The sequence below is a fragment of the Tursiops truncatus genome, chromosome 14, assembly GCF_011762595.2.
Source record: "Tursiops truncatus isolate mTurTru1 chromosome 14, mTurTru1.mat.Y, whole genome shotgun sequence".
NCBI classification, from domain to species: domain Eukaryota; kingdom Metazoa; phylum Chordata; class Mammalia; order Artiodactyla; family Delphinidae; genus Tursiops; species Tursiops truncatus.
Window position 1 is genome coordinate 27,355,064 of NC_047047.1, and position 19,446 is coordinate 27,374,509.

At 54.8% G+C, this 19,446-nt stretch overlaps 1 protein-coding gene across 2 annotated transcripts; it reads right to left on the bottom strand.

Annotated features, from left to right (window-relative positions):
• Positions 1–32: 32 nt before the first annotated feature.
• Positions 33–15,687, bottom strand: EMX1 (empty spiracles homeobox 1). Of its 2 annotated transcripts, none has more exons than XM_004311587.4 (3): positions 15,174–15,687; positions 9,141–9,325; positions 33–576 (listed from the first exon to the last, which is right to left on the bottom strand). In XM_004311587.4, the coding sequence occupies exons 1-3, from the start codon at positions 15,685–15,687 to the stop codon at positions 409–411; spliced, it is 867 nt and encodes a 288-aa protein (XP_004311635.3). In that variant the 3' UTR covers positions 33–408. The 2 variants fall into 2 exon arrangements, with proteins under 2 accessions (XP_004311635.3, XP_019798922.1); XM_019943363.2 differs by having other exon boundaries at positions 9,141–9,321; positions 15,170–15,588.
• Between the last annotated feature and the right edge of the window lie 3,759 nt (positions 15,688–19,446).

Sequence of the window (19,446 nt, forward strand, 5' to 3'; positions counted from 1 at the left end):
GATGCCTGTGTCATTAAGAGAGAGACTTTTATTATTCCCATAGGGAAGGGAGACACGAGGGGATCACTAAGAACTACAGCGGGTGCCTGGAAAATAAATTAAAACAGAAACGCATCAAAACAAAAAGGAGATGAGAGAAATGGAGAGTGGCTGGGAGGCTGCAGTGGCCTGCAGCCTGCTCAGGCAGGCAGGCTCTCTGAGGAGAAGGTCGAGCAGTCCCGGGCCTCAGCCAGCCCATTTCTTGTCCCTCTGTCGGTGGTGGCCCCAGGCTCCAAGCCCTCTGGGGCCGTGACTTGAGGCCTCCGCGCAGCCTGGCCAAGGAGTGGCCAGAGTCCTGCCGGGCCCGCCAAGGGGCCTGGCCAGCGGCAAGCAGCACTCCGCCCTCGTGGGTTTGTGACCGCCCACACCCTAGTCATTGGAGGTGACGTCGATGTCCTCCCCGTTGGCCTGCTTCGTGGCGATGCGCCACCGGTTGATGTGGTGGGAGCCCTTCTTCTTCTGCTCCGACTCGGGCCCCTCTTCCTCCAGCTTCTGCCGCTTGTACTTTGTCCTCCGGTTCTGGAACCACACCTTCACCTGGGCCAGGGAGGGAGGGGCACAGGTGAGAAACACCCAGGAGGCCCCCAGAGCAGCCACCAGGGCCTCAGCACTCAGGCTGAGCTGGGAGCCGGAGAGGGAAACCGAGGCCAGGGTTGTCTCCTTTGGCCGGTGCCGCCTCATGCGTCTGGAGGTCTGCCCTTCCAGATGCAAATGAGGGGGGCCAGGGAGAGGGCACAGTGGGCCAGAGAGCGGCCGTTTTCCCGTCCCCTCAACAGAGGGAGAGGAGGGGGTCATGGAACCGCCAAGTATCCTGGTTCCTGGAACAGAGAGACCTGGGTCTCTACCAGTTTTCAGAGAAGAGATTAATAATTACTCCTTCTCAGGGTTGATGTGAACAGTAAATGAGGGAATATACAAGAAGCCGTCACACGGGTTCTGATGGCCCGGAGTGAGCCCCATCCCCCAGGGCAAGCCTGTGCTCTTCGTGGCACAAAGAGGCAGAGTGGACACGGCTACCTAACCAGGAGGTGGTGTCCACCCCAAGAGCAGCGCCCAGGACAGCCAGAGCACTCCTAGGGTCACGGACGCTGCTGCTCGAGGCTCTAACTTCTCATGCTGTCTAGGTTAGTCCGTTTCACCAGAGGACCCCGTCTTAGCAACCTCAGGTGGAATTCCAGAGGGTCTCTGGGGAAGGTGGTGCCGAAGGGCAGGGTTAGGAGGCATGGATGGTTTCCTGAAATGACAGCACATTTAAAAAGCAGGTAGGTTTAGCCAACTGCAGTTGGAGTGATCCACGGTGCCCATGCAGGTGGTGAGCGGTAAGTCGTGTGTGTGGCATGAGGATGGGCACCTCAGTTTGGCAGCAGCAGTGACTGCTGAGGGGAGATCCTTGAATCCCGGGCAGGCCTAAAGGCAAACCTCAGAAACACTACCCACTTCGGCCCCTGCTCCCTGAGAACGGGTGAAAAGTACAGGTCGTAGGCTTAAAGCCAAGTGGCGCAAGCCAAAGCAGGCCTGGCATCCGGGCCAGGGAGGAGCTTCGTGCCCAGGATGCCCCACTCTCACATTTCCCAGACACTCCCCTCTGTCCCCTCCATGGAGCCAACCCAACCCAGGGCTCCTCCGACAGCCCACCCCTCCCCAGGGTTTCCATGGTACCATCTGCCTTGCCCGTTGAATTTTGAGCATGAGGATAGGTGTGAGGGCAGCCAGTGGTCAATGACACACAGAGCAGCCAGCCAGGGACAGGAAGAGATGAGGTACCTGGCCTTGGTGGACGGCGAGGGAAGGCCTTCTTCCCTCATTTCCAGAGCTGGCTTCAAACCCATTGCCTGCACGTCCCAGCTCAGATAGATGGGGAGGATGGCAGATGCTCCAGGCGCAGGGCTTCTGGATTCCATGCCCACCTTTCCTTGGGCACAGGGCTAGCTGGGCCCTGGGTGGTTCCCGGCACAACCATTTGGCAGCCAGCCTGGCCCCTGCCCCCGGCCCTGGAGCCCACTGTGACTGTGCCAGCCCGTAGGCGGGTGAGCTCGCCCAGACTCCTGTGCAAGGCTTGTGTGTGACTCAGGCCTGGGGCGGTGTTCCTGAGAGCCCGAGGGGCTGGCTGAGGGCTAAGCATGGCCAGCCTGGTGATGCGTGATCTGGGGCAGCACGAGGGACACAGGGCCCCTTTCTGCACCTTCTCCCTCCCACACACACTCCCCAGTCTCCTTCCAGAAGGAGACTTGCCTCTAGTGGGATGGACCTAGGCTGCTACTCTTGCCCAGCATCACTGGCCCAAAGAAGGAAAACTTCTTGGGCACAGGGCACAGGGTATGTTTTCACACCAGGGCTGGTTTCCTGGTACTTACAAATGAAAAGCAATTCTGAAGACTTTCTCCATGAAAACTACTAGGGTCAAGGAGGCAGCTCTCCAGAAACAGGGACAAAAACTCTCTCCCCAGGCAGCCTGGCTATCTTCCGGAGAACAGCCTTGGGCTGAGTGTCCAGATGCTGTTTACAAAGACTGTAATAACAAGGGGATGCTTATGACTTAGTAATATCAGTGAAAGCTGCAGGACGCACAGTTTGGGCACAGTGTGATCACAACCATGGAAGAACAAAGCCTGTGCATGGAGAAAAAAGACTAGAAGGAAATGTACCCAAAGTATGGGTCACTTGTCTTTCTTCTTTCCACTTTTCTGACTTTTCTTTAATGCATTACTGAAAACAATTGCCAGTCATTTTTTATTTGGAAAAAGAAAAGGAACTGGGCTCCGAATGTTGTAAGAGATGAGAGTGACACCCCAGCCAGGCAACACTGAGGTCACCCCAGAACCCCTTCCCTAAAGGACAGAGGACCTAGAAAGGAACCAGGTCACATACTGTGGGTACCAGCGCAGTGGGAGCGGCCTTAGGAGGCCTGCTTATTCTGCACTGCCTCCCCTCAACACCAGCATGCTACTCACCTTTCAAGTCCAGGGCGTACTTGGGGTACTGGCTGGAGGAACCCCTCACCCATCTCTGAGCCCTCTGGGTTTGGGGAGAGAGAGGTTCCTTGTGGCCGCCCAAGTTCCCACCTCACTCAATGTCTCTCAGTTTTTCTGATAAGCGAGATCCTTCCAAGAGTCTCTACTTTTGTCTGAGTTACACCACCTGGAATACTCTTACTTAGTCTTCGAAACCCTCCTCCCTTGTTCCTAGACTGGATGTGCCCCAACACCTGTCCGTAACTCCTTAGTGCTTTTTTCTGTCTCAGTAACAATGACCCCAGCAACATGTTAATTTATTTGCCCAAACCTCTGTGTCCTCATCAGATGGTACAGGAACCAGGAGAACGAAAGTGGTGTGTTAGCTGGCTTTGGAGGCCCAGTGGGCATGTCCCAGGTATGTTCAGCCAGCGGGGCAGAGGTGAAGTGACCTAGCCCTATGCTCTAGGAAAGAGGCGCTTGGGCCAACCTGGAAAACAGGAGAAAATCAATGGTAGAGGGATTGAGGTCTAATTGGAAAGGGGCTTTTGAAAGTGCTAACTGCTGCAGAGATGGGATCTTTTTTGGGCTTAGTTCAGTGGACACTTCTACAAGAGGGTCAGTTCTTAATTCTTCATGCTGTGGAATGGATTAACCACTTCTTGGGGGGGAGGTGGAGAGGAAGATCCACTGTTGAGGGGACAAGGGTCAGCTTGAGTCAGGTAGGATAAAGAAGTTAAAACTGCTGCGGTTGAATGAATGAAGGCATTAAGGCATTAGCAGATTGATCACTGGACGTATTAATGAATGAAAACGTGCATGAGTGAATGGACACATGAACTTACAAACAAGCAAACTACAACTCCAGCCAATGTTTCAGACTTTACCTTTGAATGAACCAGATCTGCATCCCTTCTTTCCCACCCCTCCCCATCTTAGCCCATCCCAAATGGGAGAGTCCGTGGCTCCTGGCCCCTGCATACTTTCAGGTGAATACCTGTCTTCTCATCAAGGAGTTCAAAAACCTCTATCAAGGGACATCTGAGTCTTGTAACTCTGATACAAGAAGTTCCTCCTTATGTCCTACTGTTGTCTCTTCTGTTTTAATTTAAGCCTGTGTCCTCCTATTCTGTCATCCTCAGACACAGAGAAAGTCCTCATACTAGAGAGAAGCTTAGCGACATCAGTCAAGCCACTGCTCAGCCTGCTCACCCCCCTGCCCTCTCCGCTGGGATCCACTTCCTAACATGACCTGCTCTCAGTGTCAAGCCCAATGCCATGCGAAGCTCAGCTCCCACCCCACCAAACCGAGGTCACCTCTGACTCCCCATCAACTAGAGTCTGAACTCTTCCTGAGATTTCTCAGTTCCTCCTCTCTCAGTCCACCCTGGATGCTTGCCCTCACTCTCAGGGAGACATCACAAGATTTGCCTCCTCGCTCAGGACCACACCCTCAGAGAATCATTCCAGTCTCCCTTATCTCCCGTGCCCTCTCCTGCCTCCCACTGGACTCCCTGAGTTTCAGAGGTGTAGAAGTTCTTGGAGAAGAGCCAAGACTTAGAACACACAGTGAGCCAGTAACCTTTCCCTAAAATTCAAGTCCCTAGGATATCTCCCTCTCAGCCATCTCCCAAAAGGCAGATGTTCCAGGCAGGAAGTCTTCTTACCATGCCCCTGGGGGGATAATCTCATAGGCAGGTGACCACACACTCCTGCCTCCTAAGACCCCACCACCCATGCTCTCAACTCCCAATCCGTCTTAATCTCAAAGCCTCCCCTTTCTTCCTACCAACCCACACATCCCTCCAAACCTTGCATGTCTGCGGCCTCCCAGGGGATTTCTACCAATGCAGCTCTCCCCTGACTCCCTCAGTCCACAGCTGTGGCTTCAATGGGACTCCAGTCACTCACCCCTCACATGCCCCGGCACTGCATGAGGAATCTCCAAGGCCAAGACACCACGCTTTTCCCTCACAGTTTAGCTCAGCTAAACTGAGCCAGGGAAGGTCAAGAAACACCTCCTGAACTGTTCAGAGCTGGAGGAGCGGCTGGAAACACTAACCAATCAATCAGCTGAAGCAACCAAAGGCTTTCTCTCACTCCCCCCAAAACTAATGTGCCCCTCCCCACACATGCACAGAAGCTCACAGAGGCACTCCATGCCACGTGTACATAGGATAGCACCTGACCTTTGGGCATGGATCACACTAAGCCCACACGTGCTCCACATTATGGGCATACATATGTTACATACACCCATTACACACACACACACACACACACACACACACACACACACGCGAGGCTCTGATCTGACCCAGGCCCGAGTCTGCCCCAACAGCCACCAGGACTGAAGCTTAGATGGGCTTCACTCCAGTCAGACTCCTGGCCTGCACAACAGTGAGGAACAAATAATTAGAGCCAGAAGGAAGACCTAGCCTTTGCCCAGGGCCCCTCCCTCCACCTCCTGGATTAACCCACGGCCGTCCCAGTACAAATACCCCACACGCAACAAAACTATAGCCCTACCCCAGCAAAGCATCTCAGGTTGCCCACCCCCAATATCCCATGCTAGAGCTTTGGGCATACAGACACCCCTGAACTCTGAACTAAGACCCCCACACCAATCTGCTTAACGCTCCCAGAAGTTTTATCCATGAAATGGTAAATAAAACTCGATCATCTAGATCAACAATCAGCTATGAAAGTGTAAGGGAATGATAGAAGGAGAGGGACAGAAAGGGAGCAGTGACGGTAGAGAGTGAGGGAAATGACTGATAAAGTTAACATATGGATAAGTATACAATCAAGAGAAACTTGCCCGTTCATTCGATACATATTTATGGAGCACCTACTTTTTGCTGGTCACGGAGCTGGGCCCTGGAGCACAGCGAGAAATAGGAAGGCTTGGCCTCTGCCTCCCAGAGCTGAGATGCTCAGGCCTATTGTTTATCAGGATCACCCAGAGAGCTGTTTTAAAATCTTTCCGGGGTCCCATCCTGGAACTCCTAAGAGAATCTCCTGAGCAGGGTCCAGGAATCTGCATTTTAAGATTTCTTTGAGAGACGGATGCAACCAGTGTACAGACTGACATTTGGACATGGAAGATTATTAAACAATAGCAAAGTCCTATAAATATTATGATATGCGGGAGATATGCTGTGAGTTCTGAGAACCTGGAGGAGGGATTATACAGAAACACAGAGAAGTAGAATATAGATGAGCCAGAAGCTCAGGGCTGAAAAGAACCCTGGAGTTCATTTCATTCAATCTTTCAGATCAGCAACTGAGGCCCAGAAAAAAAAGACAAAGTGAGAGCTGATGAGGTGATGATAACCATTACAGACATATGCATACACCGTCAGCTGCTAAAGATCTATAGAGATGGAAGTTTGAGACGGATGGTAGATATACAGAAGGTAAAACAGAGTAGATGATAAAGAGATAATCAACAGTTGGGTAAATAGGAATTGTTGTTAAGAAGAAGATAGAGTTAATTAAAAATAGGAAATATAAATTAACCAGCTTTGCAGAGGCAGTTTAATGAAAGCAGACAGAAGTACACGGCTAGATATAAAATAGCTCTCTGTGAGAGATGAATATAGATATTGACGGTACAAGTAGATGGCAGGGGGCTGATGGGAGTGACTGATGCTTGACAAATAGCTGATAGCTAGAAATGACAGGTCAGCCTGCCTGGCAAAAACAGAGAGATAAATAGATAATTAGTTAGTTATATAGCCTAGGTCTTAATGATAGTTACGAGAGGGACAGAAAGACAGCTCTGGTGATGAAAAAGACTGAATTAAGAGTCAGGAATTCCAGGTTTGGATCTTATTATAACGCTAATTTGACATATTACTTTCAACAAAAGGAAGGGAAGCACTGGGGATGAGAATTAATCTTATTTGAGTTCATATTAGGTGCCTTTAATCCTTAAACAACCTATTTTATGGATGAGGAAAACAGAACTCAGAGAGGTTGAGTAACTGGCCCAAGGTCACACAGTCAGTTAGCAGGGAGGCAGATACTGAAATCCCATCTGCCTGCACGGGGTGCTCTGCCTAATTCATCTCTCCATCTCAAAGGCCTCACCTGGAAAGACAGGACTCTACAAGGAGGTTTCTCAGGCTTAAATCTCCCACAGTTCTATTATTTTGTTTGTTTGTTTCATATGCTTAACCAGCTCATTTATAAACGGAAGAAGATTAGCTATGCATTTTGATCGTTAGTGAAGCTGGGTACATTTTATTTTCTATCTGGTTTTGTTTTAAATATATGTTTAAGCACCTTATAATAAAAATGAAAGAGAAAATCATTGGGTTTACTAACTGGCATTGTTAGGAGCAAATATTAACAGGCAGGTAGGTTCAGTTGAAAGAAAGTCAATTAAAAATGCTCTGGCTGAGCTAAAAAATTGAAAGTTTAAAAACAATGACATTATTTCAACAAGTGTTAATCTGTGGGTGGTGAGCTTATAAACGGTTTTGTTTTCTTACACTTCTGCAATTAAAATTTAATAACTAATACTTTTAAAATGAAGTTAACTATAAATACCATTCTTAAACTGACACCTTGTTTTAAACAACAATTTTAAAACACTGTTTGCCAAGAGGGAAAAGGGGGTATTATTTTGTAACTTCTTTTTTAAAAAACATATCTTTCTTTAAAACGTTTTTAAAATTAAGTCCGTTGTTTTGTAAAGCTTTATCTCTGCAGTTAGAACAGCCCAGCTAGCAAATCTGAAAAAGCCCGGGTCCTGCCACGGAGATGGGAGCAATGCATTGATGAAATAGGGCATCAGATAGATAGGACAATAGATACCAAAATGCGACGTGAGCGGCAAAGAGTGAGGTCGGGGCTGCAGGATGCTGGGGACCAAGTTTGGGTTTGGACTCCCTCACGACGCCTTCCGTCTATCCTCACTGCTACCCGGGAGACCCCAGGCTGCACACACACCCCACCCCCACCTCCAGTCGGACGCCTTCTCACTGTCCAGGACTAGGGTGGAGGACGGCGGTGTAAGAGGGGCGAGGCGAGCAGAAAGGGGAGCGGAAGATGAAATGCCGGCGGGCGAGAGCTGCTGGGCCTCGCCAGCCGACCTCTCTCTTTGCAAATCTGGGCGCTGTCAGGGACAGAAGGGAGTTAAGGTCTCCCGAAGCCCATTCAGATACTGAAATCCGCCTCCAGGGCAGCAGCCAGCCACCCCCGCACGTTGGACTCCAGGCGGACTAAGAGCTTAGCGGTGCTTCCAGACAGCATTTATTTATGGCAAAGTCTTTACTTACAATAAACCCAAATCTGCCTCCCTATAATTCCCTTCTAGTTCTTTAAATTTTTTTTCTAATTATCGATTACAAAAATACTACGTGGTGATTGTAATTTCACCCAGTTCAAACCCCTTCAACTCCATTGCAGTTTATTCCCTCCCCAACGCAACAGCCCTTCAAGTGATTGGAAACAGGTCCTGAGCACCAGAATCTGCTTTCCCACCGTTCCCAGGCCCCGCCAACGCCCGCGCACACACGCCACAGTTTCAGAGCCCTGCCAGCCGGGCTGGGCAGAGATCAGTGCCCCCCCTTGGACCCCCAGCAGGGCTGCGCGCTCCCGCCTAATCCCTCTGCTTCTGATGTTTATAGCCTGAGGACACGTGGGCTTTCTCCCCACAGCACACCCGCTGGGGGACAGCGAGGCCTCCGCCGCTTTGCCCCTGCACAGCAGCGAAGCCAGTGCGAGACAGGCCTGGGCACCCCACACACCCCTGAGCGCCCCCGGAACAGTGCGGGAGAAGGGTTGCAGTAACCGCAGGGCTGAGACGGCGCCAGAGGGCCCCGGGTGGGCGCGGAGTGACCGCGGCTTGGGCGCTCAGCGCTCGGGCGGCTCCCGAGGGCGCCAGCCGCCTTCTGGCAACTGGCATCTCCTATGGGCTATGGGAGTGGGGTCGGGATAAGGTTTGATCCCAACCTCCCGGTGGGTCCTTAGTGCTTAATAAAAGTCCTGTGGCCTCTTCGAAGTTGCATACAGTCGGAGGGAAGACAGGCGTGACGGGGGCGCCGCAGGGGTAGCGGGAGAAGCTGGGGAAGGCTGGGGGCGAGGCCGGCCGCTCCGGCCCCCCCTCCACCCGGCCCCCGGCGCAGCGCGGATCATTACCTGCGTCTCGGAGAGGCTGAGGCTGCCGGCCAGCTGCTTCCGCTCGGCGCCCACCACGTAGTGGTTCTTCTCGAAGGCACGCTCCAGTCGCAGAAGCTGCGAGGGCGAGAAGGCCGTGCGGATCCGCTTGGGCTTGCGCGCGAAGGGGCCGTGCAGAAGCAGCCCGTCCTGGGGCACGTCGCTCGCTGCGGCCGCGCCGCCGACGGCAACACACGCAGATACAGACAGAGAGAAGGGCGCCGTGAGCCGCAGTCCGGCCAACGGGCCGCCCGCGGGAGCCGGCCAAGCTACTCATCGCACCGCGCTCTCGCACACGCCCCGGAGTGCTCCGATGCCCTCTCCAACCCTTGACACACGCATTTCTCTTTCTCTTTTGCCGCCCCTTCTGTAAGTCCACTCCCTTTCCCAACACCTCCCGGCTGAGGGGGCCTCGCAGAATCGCAGCGCTGCGGATCACTGTTAGGCCAGGAGGTGGGCCCAGGCCTGGTGAGGCCCAAATCCACAGTGCCTGGAGCAACCTAAGAGGCCAAGGAGTGGGAAGCTCTTTTTGTCGGCTCGCCCCGTCATGTCTCCCTCAAAGTGGACCAAGAGCAGAGACGGGGCTGGGTGTCAGGACAGTGGTAAGGGGAACAGCCAGGTTGTTAGGCATCCCCCTACCAAATACAGATTCAAGAACTGGAGGGTATCCCAGGAACTCTCCCTTCACACCTGCTTAAACCAGCCTTGCAACTAAATGCTCAGGCTACTAGCCCATAGAAAATTCCTTCCAACAAGCCAAGGCTCTGCCTTGCAAGTGGTAAAAATAGGCTAGGGGCTAAGTCAACATCCAGGCAGCACCTGGAGGTCTAAAGTTAGGTTTCTTCTTCCCGGCTTTCCCACCTTTCTCCCGTCAGGCCTTCAGGTAAAATCCTCTTCCCACAGGAGACTTACTGCTCTCTGGTGGAAAAAGGCCTTGCTTCATCCCTGAATAATCCGCTGCTGAAGAAACATGTGTATAAATATCTAGACGTCATTTTTCTCTCTAATATATATAGATATAGATATATTGGTTTCTGCATGGGCGTGTGTAAATACATGCTCCAGCCTCCCTACTGTCTTCTTCTCCTATCTACCATACAGGATTTTCAAAGAGGGCAACTGTCCCTGGGTAAATGTTAGCCATCATGGGGACTCAGCTCGTACGTGCAGGAGGAGGGGCTGACATTGGGCTGGATGGGGCTGAGGTGGTGGGGTCAGGAACTACAAAAGTGAAACTAGCTTCCACCCACAGCCCCAGTCTCAGTGAACCCCCCCCCCACTAGGCCTTCACACCACCTCTGGTTTGGTTGCACATGCCAACAAGACTGGAAACAGGCCCTGACATCGTCCACGGAGCCTCATGCAGTGGCACATAACAGTACCCTGACCCACCAACAATGCAGAGCACTAGATGAAATGTTTTGACAGTTAGTTGTTGAGATTGACTGATCCAATTAATTTCTTCAGAAACGGCCACTTGTTTGACTCAATTTGATTTGTTGTTTCATTTTTTAAGACAATTGTTTGGATAATTCGGTTGAGATCTCCCATCTCTGGAAATATCTCTGTAAGTGAATCAAGGGCACATAATTGAGATACTATGGCTAAAACTCTCCAGGTAACTGTTCATATCCCTCTGCTGGTGGAAACTGCCGGACATGACTTTCTCCATGTCCATGGGCTTTGGACACCTACACAGGCGAACTTTATTGTTGGGGTTTTCTGTGGAACAGCATTGCCTAGGAATGAGGGGCTAGTGCCTGGGGGGAGACAGAGTTGCCTGAGAGGGAGAAGCCACTAACTTCCAGTCACCTTATCCATTTCAAGTGGCTGGATCTGTGCTGCTGTAAAAGTGAGTGGGATCACATCATAGGAAGATGGAAGGAGGACACCCTGCCCATTGGGCCCTTCAAGGAGGGGGCAGATCCAGGGCTCTCAGGCCTGACAGAAGGAAGAGAAGTTTAGCTTGTGGTGGTGGAGGGGACAGATGATCAGGGGAGGTGGTCTGGCAGAGAGGGGTAAGAGGGAGAGAAAGGAGAAGAATGATCCAGTTGGGCATAAGAAGGATTAAGGCCTCAAGTGAGGGCCAGTGTGATAGGCCAGAGATAGAGAGGTGGGTGGGAAGCAAACACTTCTTCCTGATGTTAAAATAAATTGCCTCAAAAAAACAGCAGCATTCTGAGCTCAAGTCAAATACCAACAGTGGTTTCCTCTGGACAAATGAGCTGAAGAGGGAGAGAAAGCCCAGCCCTGTGATCGCAGGGTTTGGCCTCAGCAGCGTGACTGGCCCAGATTGGTCAGAAGTGAAGTGGCAGCGTGGAGAGACCAGGGAGTTGTGAGTGAATGGGATGCAGAAGTGTGGGGCTGAGAAAGCAGGACTGCAGCCTGCCTCAGTGTGTGTGATTTGATGGCTATTTTGTAATTTCGTGGTGTGTGTTGGTCACTTGTGTGGTAGAGTTCTCTATGTTTGTCTTTATAAACCCAAAGTGGAGGATGGAAGCAACAAGCTCCTCCTGACATACACGTCTCTTTGCTTCAAGTCAGGCTATTTTAGGGGAAAGGTAGGTTGCTTGAGGTCTCCGTCAACTAGAGAGAGAATAGCCCCAGTTCACTGTAATGCCCTGAAGGGACAGAGAGCATGTATCCTGTAGTCTGTGTTGCATGTGCAGAAACACAGGGGTCCTTCTGACCCAACCAAGAAGCAGCAGAGGCCAGAAAAAAGTATTCAAGATGTTGATTAGTGATGACAGATTTGATTTCAAAAGAATCAGGGCTCTTTCCTGTAAGGAAGAGTATGTTTAGTACAAAACTGAGAAACTCACCAATAGCTGCATGTTTGTGTAAGAACTAGGGTGGTGCCTATGAGCCTGGGCCACTCTCACTCTGACCTATGGAGAGGGGGCCTCAAACGTCCCTACCAAGGCTTCAGTTTCCCTTAATTGGATCACAAGGGCAGAACAAGCTTGGAACTGGGTTGCCGTGTGGCCTGTTTAGATGCAGTAATTCTGGGCTCTGAGAGTGGGCTGTCAGTTTCAGACAAGGACAGGTGGAAAAGTGGAAAGGGGCTGGCTTAGTCTTTCCTGGAGCTAGTAACTGTACCCCACCCGCCCGCTTTCCTCCAGCCTTCTCTGCGGGCCCCTTTAAGGCACTGGCTGGGACCTAGCAACGGAGGTTCCCAGGAGTGAGGCGGCAGGAGGTGGGAGCTAGGGGTTCGAAGGCCCGGGGCTCGAGCTCCAGCTGCCTCCTGGAGAGGCCGAGGCAGACTGGGGGCTCTGGGCCGGATGGCGGGGCGGAGGGGCCTGGGGCTACGAGACGGAGAGGCCCGCACGGCAACGGAGATAACCTCTTTCCCCCTCCTCCGGCCGGAACAAAGGCGCCCTTTGAAGCACCGGCCCATTACCACCACCAGTCCCAGAGGGCCTTGTCTCCCACGGCCCCCTCCCGACGCTGCTCCTCGGCCTGGAAAGTTCCTGCTGTCCGGGGGAAATAGCACCGAAGTGCGGCTAACTCGTCGTCTCCACCAGCTCCTCCCCTTCAGGTCTCGAAAGCCGCCCCCGTCTTCGGCGTCCCGCCGCCTGGTCCCGACCATCCCGCGCTGGCTTTTCCTCTCCCACCGCCTCGCTCAGCGAAGAAGCCACTTCCCTGCGCGCCGGGACCGCGCTGCTGGAGAGCGCTGCGCACTGAGCGCAGACGCGTTCCTTTTCGTTCGTGTAGGGTTTCGCTTCTTGCATTAAAACGGGGCTGAAATGAGCATCGCAGAGACCCGGTTCTCTAGAAAACGCGGCGCCGGAGGGTCTGAAATGGCTCGGCTCGTAGCCCCGAGGGCCCGCGGGATCGCAGGACTCAAGGGTGCCCGGGCCGCAGGGGTCTGCCCCGACGATGACCGGCCCTGAAGCCAAAACTTCTTAGGATTCGAAAAGTCCTTCAGTGCCCAACGGATTCCGTGTTCACCAATGCGACCACATTTGGCTCCATCTCCGCGTCCAGACACAGTTCTTGGGAGAAAAATGCAACCGTTTTTGCAACTCGACAACGTGCCCGCCGGGACTGACGGCTCAGGGAGAGGCGGCAAATTCCGAGAGGGTTTTGCGGAGGATTTATTCGGCCTCGTCTGACTGGGGATGCTCAGAGCTGGAGCCGGATCTCTCGCAAGGCGCCCCCGACGCTTGGCGCCCCCGGCCCTCGCACCCTAAGCCCGCGCGGGCGAGGCCAGAGGCGGGAAAGGTAGCACGGAGGGCGTGGAGCGCCGGGTCCAAAGCCGAGGGCGTCGCCGGGAGGCCATCTCCGAGTGAGCAGAGACTACAGGTGTCAGGACCAGCTCTGCCCTCTTCTCCGAGTCCCTATCTCTGTACTAGCCTCTTAAACGCTGGTCCCTCCGCCGCCCCGGGCCCGAAGGTTCACAAACAGCCGCGACTCTCAAATTGGCCCGCGGTCGCGAGGTTTAGAGACCCAGGCTGGGGATCCAGTCCATGGAGGACCGAAGTGGTTTGCTCAATTTTAAACAATACTTCATTTTACCAGTAAACATATATTTTAATTGACAGGTTTCTTTCCCATAGCGGCTGACACCATAGGCTTCTCCCTCCCCGCCCAATGATTTGGGCAAATCTTTGAAATCCCCTGGGCAGACAAAACTGCCCACAAAGATTCTTGTTCAAATAATTACATTATCTTATTTTGTGGGATCTGTTGGGTCAGTGTCCTTTGACCAGATAGGACTGAGAAAACTGTCTGACAAATCGGGGCCCGGGAAAGCGGCTTTCCGTGAAAACAGTTAAGCAGCTATAGCGAAAGCTTCCAGAGATCATTTTTCTTCTGTTAGCTAGATAATTGTACCCAATATCCAGTTTATTTTGACTGTGTACACCCAGTTTACCCTTGGATTAGCTCCAGGAGCCAAAGCTCTAGCCACATCCTTTTCATTTGTTTTGCTAAAATCAGGGTTACCTAGCTCTGAGTCATGGAACCTCATAAGACTGAGGTCCGGTCTACATTAACAAAATAAAACCAGAAACTAAACCAATTACTGCACAAATTAAGGACACTCCAAAAAAACAAAAAAAGAAGAAGAAGAAAGAAAAGAAAAACTCCAACAAATTCAAAGAAGCAAACGAACTCCAACTAATGGAACTCTTTCTTTTGGGAAAGTCAGATCATTGAAACCTGTGTGTGTGTGTGTGTGTGTGTGTGTGTGTGAGAGAGAGAGAGAGAGAGACCGAGACCAGTGGGGGATCTTCTTTAGCAAACCCACTGCCCAGTGCAGACTAGGGGGCTCAGACTGTCTAGGACCTTAAAAGCCCTCTGCCCCCGCCCCCTGCCTGGGAGGATTGCTGTTGGTCCCCCAGCAGCCGGTGGGTTCCCGGAGTCGGCGAGCGGCGGAGGAAGCCAGTTTGCTATTTCAAACCTTCCCACCCTAGGTCCGAGAAGCACGTGTGACTTGAAGAAGTCGGGTCGAGGTTGCTGACAAACATCCCAAGACAGCAGAGCACTCACCACTGAACATTAACTCTCCAGTTTGCCCTCCCCTCTGCCCCTTCTTCCCACAGACCCGGGGCACGCAGGTGGACTTTCCCCTGCCTCCAAGCGCCGGTGAAGGCGGATCCCTGGGAGTTGGTGGTGGAAATGCGAAGCATGGTCCCAGGTCCAGCTGGGTCACAGGCAGGGCGGCGGGCGCTGCGCTGTCTGGGATGGGACTGGCTCAGCCAGGAGAGATTAAGGCAGGCCGCAGAGAGGAACAGGAGAGGCTCCAAGGATGAGCCCGGGCTTGGCGTCCGGACCGGCATCGTTCTTGGGAAAGCCTAGAGGTCCCAACCTGGTTCTCTGGGAGGTAACCCAACGCGGCAGAAGCGCGGATGGATTTGGCGTGGCTCGTCCCTGCTTAAGAATCGGCCTTTGCAGACCCGCAGCCTCATCGGCAACAACTTCTGAACGGCCCCGCACGCCCCCGAGCCTCCCCGCGCCACCTCAGCACGGGCGCCGGCCGGCCGCCGAGGCGGGCACAACGTGGGCACTCACCCTGAAAGCGGTGGCCGAAGAAGCGGTTTCGCAGCACCCAGGGATAGAAGTGCAGAGGGTCCCGGTGCTGGGCGCCGAAGAAGGAGTGCGGGGGCTGCAGCGGGGAGGCGCCCAGCTGGTGCGCCGGGTGCACGGTCAGCGCAGGGTGGTTCATGGCCTCGGGGAACACGAGCTCGGGCCCGCCGTAGAGCGAGCGGCCGGCGCCCGCGGCGGCGGGGAAGCCGCTCACGAAGGCCGCTTCGGCCGCGCCGGGGTGAGGGTAATTGAGCGCCGTGGGCCGGAGCGGCTCCTCCGAGGCGGCCGCCGCCAGGGGATGGGAGCCTGCACCCCCGCCGCCAGTGCCCCCGCCGGTGCCGCCGTCCTTGGCCACCAAAGACTCGATGGTAAAGCCGCGCTTGGCTGTGGGCTGGAACATGGTCGCGGCCGCCAGAGCCGAGCGAGGCAGCCGGGCGCTGGGGAGCGCTCCGCGTCCTGGCGCCGCCGCCGTGCGGGGTGTGCACCCAGCCAGGCACATGCACACACACCAGCACCCCTCACCTCCCCCGCCCGCCCGCCCGCGCTCAGCCCCTGCCCACGAGCCAGGCGCGGAGCGGCGAGGGGTGTGCGAGCCAGTGAACGGAGAGTCGGGCCACGGCGCGCAGCTAGGCTCGCCGGCCTCTGCGGCCGAGCGGGCAGCTCCCGGCGCCTGCACTGGCGCGGGCTCCGTGCGATGCTGCGAGCTGCCTCTACGGCCTGGGGGCTGAGCCCGGCCCCCTCCCTCCCGAGTCCAGCCAGGACCGACCCCCGCCCCCGGTCCTCCCAGCACTGTCCAGCCCTGGCTTGGCCACCGCGATGCGAGGCGAGAGTTAGCGGGCACCTGCCCCGAGCCCGCCCATTGGCCGCGGCTCACCTGCCCCAAGGTGGGGGGCGGGGCGGGGCGGGGCGAGGGACAGCGGGTGGGGACGGAGCAAGCAGTCGGAGGCAAAAACCGGACTGGAGCTTGTGCAGGGCGATCTAGGCCTCCTCCCCATCTCGCGTCTTCTCTCATCTCCGCCCTTTTAGCAGAGTCTGGCTGCCGCCGCAACCGTCTCAACCCGCGCGGGAGCCGAAGGTGGCGTATAAGGGACCTGGGGCTTGGGAGAAACTCCAACCCCAGTCCCCAGTGTGTAAATCAGTTGAACCCTCTCCAGTTCGTCCCGGGATGTCGTTTCAGTTCTCAGATAACTTGGATCCGAGTGGAATGTGGGTGTTTGGAGTCCAACAAATAGGTTCTCCCGAGAACCAGCTCCCTGCTCCCCTGGCCTCCAGGACCCTCGGGATCACCCACCATCCGTCTCCTGGGCCGCAGTCTGAAGCCGCGGCCTTGGTCGTGAGGTTTCGCGTTTTCTGGGTGTTATGGGTGACAGCTCCGGAAAGGGGTCGCGCAATTCTTTTCACAAGGGCCCCCCGGGCCGGGGACAGCGCTGGAGAAGATAGCGGAGCGGTCCCCCTGCAGTCATCAAGCTGCAGTTCTCAGGGCTTGGAAGGAGCTCCTTGGCCCAGCCACAGAAACCGCGGCCGGCTCGTACCGGGACGCAGGGCGATCTGCTTTCCTCCTCTTCTCTGGTCGTGGGGCTCAGGTGCAGGTGGGCCAGGCCAGGCCGGGGCCTTGAAGACACTGTCTTAAATTGGAGGTGGCCGAGCAGTCTAAAGCCATCCCCAAGAAGACATACCGGCTGTCCCGGGAACATAGCGGCCGCCTGGCCTCCCCCGACCCCCACCTTCCCCCCGCGCCCGCGGAGCAGCGGACTACTCCGGCCAGTTTCCATTTCGTGCACTAATTCTCCGGGGATAAGAGGGCAGTTGGGAAGGAGAACCAATACTCAGAAAACTTTTTCATCCGGGCCTTCCAGGCCGCAGGAAAACACCGCATTCGGGCCTAGGAAGGCGTTAGGCGGTGATAGGGAGGCTGGGACGCGGACCCTGACAGCGCACTACGAGAAGCGGACTGCAGGCCGATCCGCTTCCTCGCTCCTGCCCTGGTCAGTCAGAGCGGCCTGACCGCGGCCTGGGTGCGCGGATCCGGGCCGGGACTCCCGGCGCCCCGAGGCCAGGAGGTCCTCGTTCCGCGAGACTCTACAAGAACTCCAGGCCGGGTCTTGGGAGTGGCCCGCCTGAGCGCCCGGAGCCCCGGCCCAGGAGAGCGCTCCGGGCGCCCTTGTTGCCACAAAGCGGGTTAAAGTCTATTTTCCAGTCGACTGCTCCGAAAAGCCCCCGCGCCGAAACTGTTCCGGCCCCCTTGGGCTAGGTGGGGAGGGGACAGCGAGGGGGTGGGGGTGGGACTGCCGCACCCTGCAGCCGTTCGCGACCTGAGCAGACCCGGGCCGAGCACCTCGGAGGCGCCCCAGAAACGCCTGAGGAAGGAATCATTAAGGAATTCGTGGCGAGAGCCTGTGTCTCTTTTGCTGGCCTCTCCGGATCTCTCTGGCTCACTGTGCTGGTCTCTCCCTCTCTCCCGTTCCTGTCTCAGGCTCTCTGTCACTTTACCCCTTTCCTGCTTCCCAACCGTCCCCCCCCTTTTCCTCTATTTCTCCCCCCTCTCCCTTTGCCCCATCCTCAGTCCTAGATAAGGAGAAGCTCCCCAGAGTGGGGACAGGGACCTAACCAGGCCATATCGCTGGGGTGGCGAGGGTGCGGAGCTGGGCAAAGACATAGAGTGAGATTTTCGTTCTATATGGAAGGAGACAACGGGGATTTTGTTGGATAAGCAAGGTCCCCACAGGGGCGCGGGTTTAGTTGGATAAGTATTGCCTGGGCCTGTGCTCTGGTGGCGACAGACCGAGTGCTTGGGCCTGTGACCGAGAAGACAGGAGCCAGATCTAGTTAAACTCGGCTCCAGGGCCTTGTGCCCCTAGTGGGAGGTGAACCTCACCTGTCTAGCTGCAGGCCCCCACCTCCTACCCCACCTCAAGGCTGGACATTGACTCACTAAATTGGGCAGGTAGAGGAGCTTGGAATCTCCTGGGCCATTTCTAGACATATGTACACTGCACATCTACTTTCATCGTCTGGCTCTGGGTATACATCTCCTTATGTAAATCCATGGACCTTTATAATAACAACTCCTTCCCTTGTTGTGGTGCTTTCCAAATACTTTGACATCAGCTGTCTGTCGTTAACCCTGTTTACAGATGAAGAAACAGGCTGCACAGGACCAAAGACTGAAGTTGGTCATAGTCTGGGTTGAGGTGGGAGAGCTCAATGGTCCTGCCCTGGCTCAGGTTCCACCCCCATTCTACCCCCAAGCCCGCCACTGCAGCGTACTCTCACAGGATTAGTGATGGGGTACCCCGGTGCCCTGGGTGATGGGAGTTCTACGCCATTTTTCCTCTCCTTACCCACTCCCAACGCCCCTTTCTCTCACGTTCCTTTCCTGTAATTCCATAATTTCTCTCCTCCCCTTCCCTCCCTCTGCAGATATTCACCCTTTACCTGATTTCCTCTATTTCTGCTCCTCTTAGGGCCTCTTTCCCCATTGTCCCTCTCCTTGCAGTAGGTTAAGAGAAGAATCTGTCAGCCTCAGGAGGTCTCTAAGTCTCCCACTGTGTTCTGGATCCAGCATCAATGACCCCCACCATGCCCCAATCTTTTCTTGTGCCGGATCCCCTGCTCAGTCCCCACCAAGCTCTCAGACGTTTCCCATTTCGATCTCTCCCCCAAACAGCTGACCGTGTACATGCCTCCTCTCTTCACCAGTGGACAGCCGCCCATCTTAACCAAACACCTGAGGCCCCTCCCCCACTTCTGTTCCCCAGCCCTTACTCTCCACCTCCCTGTCCTCCCTTTCAGGCTGCTGAGTTCTGCGGAAGACCCCAGGTTGATCGTGCCTCCCTCATGCTGGAGCGCCCTAAAGTCCCACACATCTGCAGGCTGCTTACCTTTCACTCTGCACCTGCCTGAAGCCCAGCCCCTTCCCTGGGTTCCCATCTCCCCAAACCCAGCAGTTTGGCTTTCTGCAGAGGAGCCTGATGCTTACTTAGAGTATAAGACCTGGACCATGTGTCCTGGTTCTAGCCCCACATCAACTTTTCTCCTCCCTCCATCTCTGGAATAGCCTGGGCTCAAACCCTGACTCATCCATTTACTAGGGGTGAGACCTGGGGCCAACAGTCTTGCCTCAGCTTGCACATCTGTGAAATGGCAAGCCTTGTATGGGACCTCTGTGGGGATTAAATGAGATCTAAGTTTGTGATGCGCAGGACCAGTGCCTGACTCCAGAGAGGCACTCAGTAAATATTACACTCTCTGCCTTTGT